Source organism: Macaca thibetana, chromosome 19 (genome assembly GCF_024542745.1).
Source record: "Macaca thibetana thibetana isolate TM-01 chromosome 19, ASM2454274v1, whole genome shotgun sequence".
Lineage (NCBI taxonomy): Eukaryota > Metazoa > Chordata > Mammalia > Primates > Cercopithecidae > Macaca > Macaca thibetana.
Genome location: NC_065596.1, coordinates 45,232,052 through 45,244,163, shown reverse-complemented (window position 1 = coordinate 45,244,163; position 12,112 = coordinate 45,232,052). Strand labels below are relative to the sequence as shown.

The 12,112-nt window shown below is 50.1% G+C and overlaps 1 protein-coding gene across 1 annotated transcript; it reads right to left on the bottom strand.

Annotated features, from left to right (window-relative positions):
* Positions 1-1,850: 1,850 nt before the first annotated feature.
* On the bottom strand, positions 1,851-11,072 carry LOC126942025 (cytochrome P450 2A13-like). Its single transcript, XM_050769072.1, has 9 exons — positions 10,864-11,072; positions 10,425-10,587; positions 9,336-9,485; positions 8,936-9,096; positions 7,681-7,857; positions 5,535-5,676; positions 4,880-5,067; positions 4,218-4,359; positions 1,851-3,573 (listed from the first exon to the last, which is right to left on the bottom strand). Exons 1-9 carry the CDS (start codon positions 11,041-11,043, stop codon positions 3,392-3,394), a joined length of 1,485 nt encoding a protein of 494 aa, XP_050625029.1. The 5' UTR covers positions 11,044-11,072; the 3' UTR covers positions 1,851-3,391.
* Between the last annotated feature and the right edge of the window lie 1,040 nt (positions 11,073-12,112).

Below are 12,112 nucleotides of genomic sequence, written 5' to 3'. Positions count from 1 at the left end.
GACTGCTGCACTAGCAGTGAGCAAGGCTCCGTGGGTGTGGGAACTGCTGAGCCAGGCATGGGATATAATCTGGCGTGCCATTTGCTAAGACTGTTGGTAAAGCACAGTATTTGGGCGGTAGTGTCCCAATTTTCCAGGTACACACTGTCATGGCTTCCCTTGGCTAGGAAAGGGAAATCCCCCAACCCCTTGTGCTTCCCAGGTGAGGCAATACCCCGCCCTGCTTTGGCTCACCCTCCATGGGCTGCACCCACTGTCTGAACAGTCCCAATGAAATGAACCAGGTACCTCAGTTGGAAATGCAGAAATCACTCATCTTCTGCATCGATCTCTCTGGGAGCTGCAGACTGCAGCTGTTCCTATTTGACCATCTTGGAATGGAAGAAAGTTCCTATATACTTCTTTTTCCCCTTACATCTTTTATAAGTATGGTACCTTTGTTACAATGATTAACCAATATTGATATATTATTATGAACCAAAGTCTATAGTTTACATTAGGTTTTATTTTTTCTGTGTACAGTTCTATGGGTTTTGAATAAGGCATAATATTATGCACCATTTCAGTATCACACAGAATAGTTTCTCTGCCCTAAAACCACGTGCTGCACCTATTCATCCTTCCTCCTCCCTAAACTCCTGGCAACTACTATCTTTGTACTGTCTTCACAGTTTCATTTTTCCAGAATGTCATATAGTTGGAATCACATAGTATGTGCCCTTTTCAGACTGGCTTCTTTCACTTAGCTATATACATTTCAGGTCTTCCATGTCTTTCTGAGGCCTGATTTCTTTTTATTGCCAAATTTTATATCTATATATCTATCTAGATAGATAGATAGATAGATAGATAGATAGATAGATAGATAGATAGATTTTTTTTTTTGCTTGCTTTCTGAGACAAAGTCTCACTGTGTCACCCAGGGTGGAGTGCAGTGGCTCCATCTCAGCTCACTGCAACCTCCATCTCACAGGTTCAATCAATTCTCCCACCTCAGCCTCCCAAGTAGCTGGAACTGCAGGCGCATGCCACCATGCCTGGCTAACTTTTGTATTTTTAGTAGTGATGGGGTTTTGCCATGTTGGCCAGGCTGGTCTCAAATTCCTGACTTGAACTGATCCACGTGCCTTGGCCTTCCATAGAGCTGTAATTACAGGTACGAGCCATCACGCCCAACCGTATTTCATTGTATGAACATAATACAGTTCGTTTATCCATTCACTTATTGAAGAACATCTTGGTTACATACAAGCTTTGGCAACTATGAATACATAGCTGCTATAAATATCTGTGCAGAAATTTTTTGTATGGCTATACGTTTTCAACTCTTTTGGGTTAATACAGAAGAACATGATTGCTGTATCACATGGTAAGAATATGTTTAGCTTTGCAAGAAATCTCCAATCTGCCTTCCAAAGTAGCTGTGCCGTTTTGCATTCCCGTCATCAATGAATGACAGTTCCTGTTGAGCCACCTCCTTGTCAGCATTTGGTGTTGTCAGTTTTGGATTTTACTCATTCTAATAGGTGGGTTGTGGTACACAACTATTGTTTTAGCCGGGCGCGGTGGCTCAAGCCTGTAATCCCAGCACTTTGGGAGGCTGAGACGGGCGGATCACGAGGTCAGGAGATCGAGACCATCCTGGCTAACATGGTGAAATCCTGTCTCTACTAAAAAATACAAAAAACTAGCCGGGCGAGGTGGCAGGCGCCTGTAGTCCCAGCTACTCGGGAGGCTGAGGCAGGAGAATGGCGTGAACCCGGGAGGCGGAGCTTGCAGTGAGCTGAGATCCGGCCACTGCACTGCAGCCCGGGCAACAGAGCGAGACTCTGTCTCAAAAAAAAAAAAAAAAAAAAAAAAAAAAAAAAAAAAAAAAAAAAAACTATTGTTTTAATTTGAAATTGCTACTGTCATATGATGTGGAGCATCTTTCCTTATTCTTTTTTGCTATGTGTATATTTTCTTTGGTGAGGTGTCTGCTCAGATTGTTTGCCCATTCTTTAATTGAGTTGTTTTCTATTGTCGAGTTTAACAGTTCTTTGTGTATTTTGAATGTAAGTCCTTTATCAGATATGTTCCCTGCAAATATGTTCTCCCAGTCTGCAGCTTGTATTGTCATTCTCTTGACAATTCTTTTGCAGAGCAGAAATTTTTAATTTTAATGACACAGAACTTATCAATTGCTTCTTTCAAGGATTGTTCTTTTGGTGGTGTATCTAACAAGTCATCACCAAACTTAAGGTCATCTAGATTTTCTCCTGTATTATCTTCTAGAAATTTTATACTCACTTTTCATTTAGGTCTATGATAAACTTTGAGTTAATTTTCGTGAATACCGTAAGGCAGCTTCTAAGGGGGACATACACTAACTTCCTTGAGAGTGGGCAGTGACTGTGAAACTCTTAACTGGGTCTTACAATGGACCCCAGATCCATCAGGAGAGCCCCACCTTCAGAAACACATAGTGGAATGTGTTTCATGCATACACGGAGAAGAATATGCAGTCATATGCTCACATGCACACCTGCACATGATCACACACATGCATAAGGTACGTCTTCATCCAGAGTTCTCTCGGCATTCTCTGAAAGTGGTTCTCTCCTTCAACTTTTTCATTAAGAGATACAATGACAGAAAGTCATTAAAATTAAAAACTTCTGCTGTGCAAAAGAATTGTCAATGGACTGACTCTGTATGTCCATTCATGTCTCATTGTGTCCCTGTACTGACTCTGAGTGGGCCACAGTGGCCTTACCTGGTAGTGAGCTCAGACTGTACCCCGGTATTCAAAGCATGCTGAGTAGGTGAGAGTGTGGGCAAGTGTGCAGTGAAGGTAGGACAGCCACCCTTCAGGTCTCTGGAAAAACCCTCAGGACAGGGATGTTCAGGACATCTGATGCTATACTAAGCTGTTTTACATAAGGTAGGGTGCTTTTTAAGAATCTTTCTAGAGGGCTATGGGCACAGATCTGTGTTCAAAGATTTTCTGGGCGCATATGTTTTGTGAGACATCAGATAGAGACAACTTTTTGAGTCTCAGCTTTGTCACATGTAAAATGGGCATGAGTGCTGTTCCCCTTTGCAGAGGTTTGTGGCAATTAAGTGAAGTGAACGTGCAACGCTTTTTGAACAAAGCTGACATGGAGGTACTTGTTCAGGAAATAAGAGCGGCTATTATTCCTACTCTCCATAGCATACTATAAGGTTTCCCTTCCTCTCATCCCAGCTCTGAAGGACATCATCAAGGTGAACTGAGCCCCTTCTGTTTCTTCTCTTCCCTCTAACCACCTAGTCTTCCTTTCCCCTATCCTGCAACCATTCTTAGTCCCGCCCCTCCCGTGAGCCCCGCCCCTGGCCCCGCCCACCAGACCTGCCCCAGCACAGCCCTCCCTCAGCGGGGCAGGAAGCTCATGGTGTAGTTTGGTGGGATCGTGGCAAAGCCCATGTGTTTGGGGGACACGTCGATGTCCTTGGGCGACTGGGGGGACTTGAAGCGGAAGTTTTGCATGATGGTAGTGAGGAAGAGAAAGAGCTCCATTCTGGCCAGGCCTTCTCCAAAACAGTTCCGCTTTCCTGAGGAGGAGAGGCGGGAGGGGTGGAGGTGAAGCCCACTCTCAGTGCAGCCTCGCCCCACTACCGACCCCCAGCTGCGGCTCTCCCAGGGAGGAGAGGTGGAATATTATGGCCTGAGAGACTTTCAGAGAAGCCTCAGTTTCTTTCTATAAGAGATATAACAATGGTGAACCAATATTGATATATTATTACTGACCAAAGTCCATAGTTTACATTAGGGTTTGCTCTGTGTTGTACAGTTCTATGGGTTTTGAAAAAGGCATAATGTCACGCATTCATCAAAGATGGATGATCCATGCCAGGTGTAGCAATGGGAGGTTTAGATGCCCCTACCTGCGAGACACACTTGCAAATATGACTGCTGTGCTGTGCCATTATCTCCTTTTCAGGGATCTGAAGAATCTGCTGTGTGACCCTAGACAAATAAATCTATGGGGGAAGATATTTCCTTCCCTTTTACCTGGGCGCAGGTATTGGGTGGTTGGTGGTTAAGGTAGTATCAGTTGGTGGCTTAAGGGTAGATTCTAACAGGAACTTCCAAGCTGGAGAAATACCAGACTACACAGCACAGAGGGGAGCTGGGTGAGGGAGGCGCCTGCTGGTGTGAGCAGTGGCCTGGCGGCAAACAGTAGTTAGTCTCTTACCGATGGAAAAGGGCACAAAAGCATCACTCTTCTTAAACTGCCCCTTCTCATCCAGGAAGTGCTGGGGATTGAAGTCCTGGGGGTTGGAGAAGAACTTGGGATCTTTCAGCACGGAGCCCAGCATAGGGAACACTTCGGTGCCCTGGGAGGGAGGAGGAAGGTGTGTGTGATGAGGCAGGTTGGGAGATTGGTGAAAGTACACAGGGGCTGGAGGGGGAACTAAGGTGCCCCAGGTAAGCGGAAGTGGCAGGCATGGAGGAGTTGGGGACCTCTGAGGGAGGAGCTTTGGGGGATAGAAGGTTCATGTCTCTGAAACAGGAAGTTTGGGAGACATGGGGTCCATGTCCTGCTAGGCAGGGTGTTTGGGGGACCTGAGACTTGTGTCCCTAAGGCAAAAAGCCTAATGGAAAGGGGGCTCTTGTTTCTTAAGACAGGAACTTTGGGAACATGGGGTTGATTCTCCTGACACAAAGAGTCTGGGGAGATGCAGAACTCAGGAGTCTCTAAGTGGGAAGGTGGAATGGATGTGGTGGTGGGGGAAGTCTTCTTTGACTGATTGAGGGAGTGGGACAGGGTCTAGAAAGCTTCTAATGGGGGTGGGATGCTGGGGATACAGAGAGAGGCTGGACGTCCCTGTAGTCTGGGGGGTGGGGGGACAGTACCTTAGGGAGGAAGAAATCCCGAAACTTGGTGTCCTTGATGACCCTGTGGGCCACACCCAAGGGGAGCATGTCTCCAAATCTTTGGATCTCGTGGATCACTGCCTCCGTGTAGGGCATCTTGGCCCAGTCCTCAAACTTGGGCTGCCGGTTCTTGCCGATCACTCTGTCAATCTCCTCGTGGACCTTGGCTTGGGGAGATGGGGGAATGTGTTTAGGTATTTAGGGGTCTCAGAGAAGGGATTATAGTCCAAATAGGTAAAACGGGGTGGATTACATGGCTCCACCAATGACACGGAGGTAGACCACTCATAACAGACATCAGTGATTCACATTGTTGGAGCAGGATCCTGTTAACCAGGTTGTGCCAAAATCACAGGGGAGGCACAGGGAGGAACTTAGGAGATGATCCGGAGGAGTAGATAGTGGCACTAAGTGGGCTTGGGAGAGGAATGGCTGACAGATCACTGCAGACATTTTCAGTATTTTAATAGCCAGTGAGACTCAGCTGATTCCTATCAGCTGAATATTGCCCTGTCTCTGGAGAGCAAGGCACGTCTCAGGGTCCTGGGATCTGGGACAGGTGGGGACATTGCACCAGGGTCAGTGGAGTTTTGAGGGTCTGGAACCCTCCACTTCCCTCCCCCTCCAGCCTTACCCTCCACCTCTGGGTGCTTCATGAGCAGCAGGAAGCCATAGCGCAGGGTGGTGCTGACGGTCTCGGTGCCTCCAAAGAAGAGGTTCAGCGAGGTCAGCACCAGGTTCTTCAAGTGGAACTCCGTGTTGGGGTTCTTCTCCTCCTGCAGGGAGAGGGGGCTTTAGACCAACCTCACTTCCCATGCTTTTGGGGCCCTTCTAGGGCTTCTCCTTTGAATCTTCCTCTCTTTGGTCCAGATGAAAGGTGGAAAGAGGGACCCTAGATCTGCCAGACTCGCTCCAGGTTCCAGCCCTTGCCCTGGCTGCTGGCTTTGCCCAAAATGCTCTTCCTTCTCAGCTTCTTTACCTCGCTGACCGTCTGTCCTTTAATTATCAACTTAGCTGTCAGTCTTTTTTTCTTATACAGACTTGGCGTTGCTAAGTGGCACAGGGTGGACTTGAACTGGGTTCAAGGAATCCTCCAGCCTCAGCCTCCTGAGTAGCTAGAATTGCAAATGCACATGACCATGCAGGCTCACTTGTTAATTTTTTAAAAAGTAATTAATTTTTTTGAGACACGGTCTTATTCTGTCACCCTGGCTGGAGTGCGGTGCCGTGATCTTGGCTCATTGCTGCCTCTGCCCACTCTGGGCTCAAGCTATCCTCCCACCTCAACCTCCTGAGTAGCTGGGACCACAGGCATGTACCACTATGCCCAGTCATTTTTTTTGTAGTTTTTGTACAGATGGGGTTTTTTCATTTTGCCCAGTCTGTTACTTTTTTAATGGTAGGAATATTTAGAAAGAGAAGGATGAGGGGAGACGAAGAGAAAGTAGTACAGAGACGGCAAGATGAAGAGTCAGGAAAAAAGAGTTTTTCTAAGAAACAAGTGTAGAACTTTAAGCAACAGCATCCTATTTCTTCCCTAAAAATCTTGACACTTACTGTGGAGGAATCTCCTCCCTTGATCCTTTCTCCCTGAGTTTCAGACTCCCTAAAGCCTTCCCCCGTGGGAAACTGATGTCCAGATGGATGTGGGGACCCTGCAATGTAAAGCCAGGTCACCTGTCCACAGAGGTGTGTCTGATAACCAGGGCATGAACGGTTAGAGAGCTTGGTGGTTAAAAGCACCAGCTTTAGGCTCAGAGACACCAGGGTTTGAGCTTGGGGGACCAAGGTTTCCTTATTGTGTGACCTCAGTTAAGACACTTCCACTCTCTGGGCCTCAGTTTCCTCACTGGTACAATCGGGGCCATGATTGAACCTCCTTCAAAGCTGTTGTGAGTGTTCAGTGGGGACTATCTTAAAGCACTTAACACAGTGCCTGGCACGTGGTAGTGCTGTAGAAGTGCTTGCTATTCTAATTCATGTGCCCGAGTCCTGCTTGTGGGTGAGGGCTCAGTAGATGGAACAGCAGTGGTTGATATAGTTGGGATTATGAGGATTTTTTTTTTTTTTTCAGTCTTGCTCTGTCACTCAGGCCAGAGTGCAGTGGCATGATCTCCGCTCAATACGACCTCTGCCTCCCGCGTTCAGGCAATTCTCCTGTCTCAGTCTCCTGAGTAGCTGGGATTATAGGCGCATGCCACCATGCCTAGGTCATTTCTGTTTTTTGTTTTTTTTTTTTTTTGAGACAGAGTCTCTCTCTGTCGCCCAGGCTGGAGTGCAGTGGCCGGATCTCGGCTCACTACAAGCTCCGCCTCCCGGGTTTACGCCATTCTCCTGCCTCAGCCTCCCGAGTAGCTGGGACTACAGGCGCCCGCCACCTCGCCCGGCTAGTTTTTTGTATTTTTTAGTAGAGACGGGGTTTCACCGGGTTAGCCAGGATGGTCTCGATCTCCTGACCTCGTGATCCTCCCATCTCGGCCTCCCAAAGTGCTGGGATTACAGGCTTGAGCCACCGCGCCCGGCCCATTTCTGTATTTTTAGTAGAAACAGGGTTTCACCATGTTGGCCAGGCTGGTCGAACTCCTGACCTCAGGTGATCCACCTGCCTCGGCCTTCCAAAGTGCTGGGATTACAGGCGTGAGCCACGGCGTCCGGCCAATTGTGAGGATTATTATGACAAGGGCTATTTGAATGGCCCTGTATTATCTGCCTGCCCCACTCCCAGCCTGATTTCCCCCTGCCTGGCTTTGCATCTCCCCGCACTGGCTGCTGGGGTGTACCTCCTGCATGCGGATGAGAAAGGAGTCGATGAAGTCCCGTGGGGAATTGGGATCCAGCGTGCGCCTGTTGTGCTCCACCTTCTTGGCTATGAAGTCCTCCAGCCCTTGCAGCTCCTTAAAGGCCTGTTGCTGTGGTCCTGGCAGGTGTTTCATCACCGAAGAGAACATCTCATAGAGCTGGGGGTTGCAGAGAGAGGATGGGAAGGGAAGGACAGTTGTCAGGGGCCTGGAGCTGATGGGAATGGGACTTGTTTCATAGCAAGGAAGGAACTGAGTTAAAGGCATCTGTCCAGGTGTTTAGGTATTTCAGTGGGGTTGGATGGGAACTTATATCTAAGTTTTCACATGGGTTAGGTGCCAGGGCCACAGTCTAGGAATTTCGGTGAGAAGAACTGAGGCATATATCCAGGTTTCAGGTATTTAAATGAGGCTGGATTGGAGCACACATCTAGGTGTTCAGATATTCAAGTGAAGTCGAGTTGGAAGACACCTGTCCAGGTGTTTAGCTATTCAGGTGTGGCTTGTATGAGGGGAGTGCCACCTGTCTAGGTATTTAGGCATTTAAGTGGACTTGGTTGGGGACAACTATCCAGATACTTACTGGGTCCAGACTGGGGACTTTTGTTCAGGTGTTCATGTATTAAAGCGCGGCTGGTGAAGATGTTAAAGTGGAGGGGATACCTGTTCAGGTGTTTATGTATCCAAGTGGGATGCATTGGGAGCTCCTCTGTAGGGTGTGTGATTGCAAAGGGTTGGAGAACACTTATTTGGGTGTCTGGGGAATAATCTGTCTAGATATTTATGTGTTTCGGGTCTTGGTTAGGGCAGCTGTCCATGTTTTCAGGTATTTAAAGTGGGTGAAGTAGAGGGTGCTTGGCCAGATATTCCAGTGGGCTAATTTGGAACATTTGTGTAGATGTGAAAAGAAGAACTGGGTAGGGAGTACCTGTTAGAAATTACAGTAAGTTGGGGATGGAAACATGCACCCAGGTAAGAGAGCTGAGCTGAGGGCTTGAATCCTGCTGGCAGGCTCTGTTTTGGGGAGCATCTGTTGAGCTATTCGGGTGTCCTTGGAGACTGGGTATTGTGCATCTGTCCTGGTTTCTGGTGCAACTGTACAGTTGTCCAATATTGGGGGCTGATTTTGAGGGGACACTGTCTGGAGGGGGGTGGGAGTTTGGGGCACCTGTCTCCAGGTAGGGGAGCAGTTGGCAGGTTGTGGTAGGGGCATCACGGGCGGGCTGCAGCCGGTTACCTGCCCTGCGGAGGTTGCCGTGAACTGGAAGCTTCCCAGCATCATGCGCAGCAGTGACAGGAACTCTTTGTCCTCATAGTCAAAGCGGTCCCCAAAGACAATGGAGCTGATGACATTGGAGACAGTGCGGCTCAGGAAGAAGGTGGGATCGATATTGGCGCCTGCGGGTGTGGCCGGAGAAGGGGGTTGGGGAGAGAGTCAACTCAGAGGCCTGGGGAGAGTCAGAATTCCAGGAGGCAGGGCCCTGTTGAGCCAAATTCCCAGCGCCAGACTCCAGGGCTGGAAGTGCGGGGGCCTTTCCCCACCTAGTCCCCATCATCAGGCAGAATGCGCGCGCGCGGGTCCCCGCCCTGGGCGTTTTCCTGCTCCTGCAACCGTCCCCTCGGGGTGCCCTGCTCACCTTGCGTGTCCCGGAGGGCCTCGATGAGGAAGCCCGCCTCCTCCTGGATGCGCTCCTCGATGCCGCGCTTGCCCACGCCAAAGTCCCGCAGGGTGGCGATGGAGAAGCGCCGGAGCTGCTTGGCGCGCTCCCCGTTGCTGAAAACCACGCCTGGGGAGGTGAACGTGGGGGTGGAGAGAGGTCAGGGGGCGGCGGGGGCAGGAGCGGACCAGCTCCAGGGGGCTTCCCAAGGGTGGAGCAGAGAGGCAGTGGGGTGGGAGAGAGACGGATTCAGCGGGAGTGCCCAAGAGAGCTGCAAACTCACTCAGAGAAACAAGAGAGTGAGGGGGAGAGGGAGAGGGGGGGGAGAGAGAGAGAGAGAGAGAGAGAGAGAGAGAGAGAGAGAGAGAGAGAGAGAGAGAGAGAGAGATGCCCAGAGAAACAGAGGGATACAGGGACACTCCATGGAGGAAGGGAAGAAAGTAGGGAGAGAAAGAGAGAGAGAGATTGAGAAAGAGGATGGAAGGAGGGGAAGTGAGATATGGGGAGATCTGGGAGGAGGAAATAAAAGTGGTGAAAGATTCTTAAGCTGAGCTGGAGAAGAGAGAAACATACAGAGACAGACAGAGAGGATTGGGAAGGAGGACCAACTGTTACTCAGAGATGGAGGATGGAGATGTGGAAGTAGGAATCCTGTGAAATCCTAAGCCAGAGGAAGGAGTGGGAGAGGGAAGTGGAGAGAGGGGAAACACGGAGAAGCACAGAAGCTGAGAAGGACAAAAAGACAAATGAAGACAGAGGACCAGGGTTGGAAAACAGAAACCCGGGATGTCCTCAGAGATGGAGAGAGGGGAAAGAGGAGACTCCAGTGAGGCGGAATGAGGAGAGAAAACCAGGGGCAGAGAGATGCAGGGAGGAATCAGGACAGGGACGCTGGAGACAGGTGAGGGACACACAGGGAGAGGCCAGAATGAAAGGAGATGGGGAGATAAGACCAGACAGGGGGCTCTGTCATAGCCTCCAGTGGGCAGGAGAGGCAGGGAGAAGGCTGGGGACACCGAGACCATCCCGTCCCCCTGGCCACCTTCCCCCTCTTGGGCACCCCCTCACCGTAGCCTTTGAAGAGCCAGTCGAAGGTGGCCTGCTCGCCTCGCCCGCTGAACTCCTCAGCCTGGTCCACCAGAGCCTCCTTGACGGCATCATATCCGCACAGCACTACAATCCGCCGGGGTCCCAGGTGAATGGTGAACACGGGGCCATAGCGCTCACTGATCTGATGGAGGCGGGCGGGAGAGGTTAGAGGGAGCAGCTCCCACTCTGAATGGGCCCAGCACCGAGATGTCAACTCCTGGGATCCGTTGTCCCTAGGTTCTCAGTCAGGGAGCTGGACATCCCAAGATCCTGTCTTTCTTGGCTAGGACCCTGATGCTGATCCTCCAAAAATCCCTTTTGTAAGACTCCAGTCCACACTGGTCAATCCCCTGCCACAAAGCCCCAGCCAGCTGGGCAGCCCCCACCCTGTGCCACCCATCTCCCTGCCTTGGGACACCTTCATGATGGAGTTGTACATCTGCTCTGTGTTCAGCTGCAGGTAGTTTCCAATGAAGGGCAATGGGGTGGGTCCTGGAGGCAGCTTTCCCTTGCTGTTCCTCTGCTGCCAGACAGACATCAAGACCATCACAGTCAGGCAGGCCAGCAAGGCCACCAGGAGCAGCCCTGAGGCCAGCATGGTGGCAGTGGGATGATCGATGGTGACGGCTGGGGTGGTTTGCCTTTATACTGCCTGAAAAAGAGGGACGGACTTTGGTTGATTACATAATCACCTCATTTCACCTCCCCACTACACCCCCCATCATGAATCCCGCCTAGCTTGGGACATAGTCAGCAAGGGAGGAGGAGGAGGACCCTGGGTAAGCTGAACAGGGAGGGGAACTCCAGAATAAATCTGTGGTACTTCAGGAGGGGTGCCCTAGGGCTGTGTATTAAGGACGGGGCATCAGATAAACTGTAGAACGGAGGAGTTTGGAATATTTGCACAGGGGAGCACCTGGACTTTGGATTTTGGGTCTGAGACTGAGAATGCACCTCAACGTTGTGGATGTGGGGGTTCCTGGGGAGAGCAACCTAAAGGTCTGTGTTTCATTGAGGTGAGACAGAAGTGTGGCTGTGCATTTGGGGGTCTTCTGGTGAGGAGGATGCAGTGTTAAGGGTCTCAGGAGGGGGGATTCCAGGCATATGGACTTGAGAGTCTTGGGGCTGGGAAGACCAGGGTGTGGGTGTGGAGTTTCTGGGAGGAGGAGTGTGTAGCAAGCCCAGCAGCTCCTCCCAGAAAACCCAGCAGCCCAGCACCCCACCCAGGAGCTGACTTGATTTTGCTTTAGCCCAGAGCTGTCTCTTGATGCCCAGAATCCTCATTGGAACCTCAGAGTGAGGCCAGGATGGGTGCCATAGAACCTCCACTGCCCATCTCTGGTTGGGAAAGGGGTGGAAGACTGGATCCGTATTTCAGGGGAACTTTCCCCACACCTGGAGGAGAGTACCTCGAGTTATCAGTTGGCAGAGGGATTGGCCAGGTCTGGAGAAATAGTAATAACAAACCCCAAATGGTGGAAAAATCTCAAGTGTCCCAAGGGTTGGAATTTACAAAGACATCCACTCGTTTCCAACCTTGATCCTTAGGGAAACCCAGTAGATTGATTGTATCATTCCAATGAATATTATTATTGTTATTTATGTTTCTCATTTTATATAAGGGTCTACAGAGGACAGAAAACAGACAGTGGGCAGGGGACATGCGT

What these genes read in the sequence shown, in the direction of transcription:
- LOC126942025 (XM_050769072.1), bottom strand. Translation starts at nt 11,043, where the DNA reads ATGCTGGCCTCAGGGCTGCTCCTGGTGGCCTTGCTGGCCTGCCTGACT. An exon ending in CGGCAACCTCCGCAGGGCAG is followed by an intron (nt 7,858 to 8,935) that starts GTAACCGGCTGC and finishes TGCAACCCCCAG; the next exon opens with CTCTATGAGATGTTCTCTTC. An exon ending in GAAGCACCCAGAGGTGGAGG is followed by an intron (nt 5,068 to 5,534) that starts GTAAGGCTGGAG and finishes CATCTCCCCAAG; the next exon opens with CCAAGGTCCACGAGGAGATT.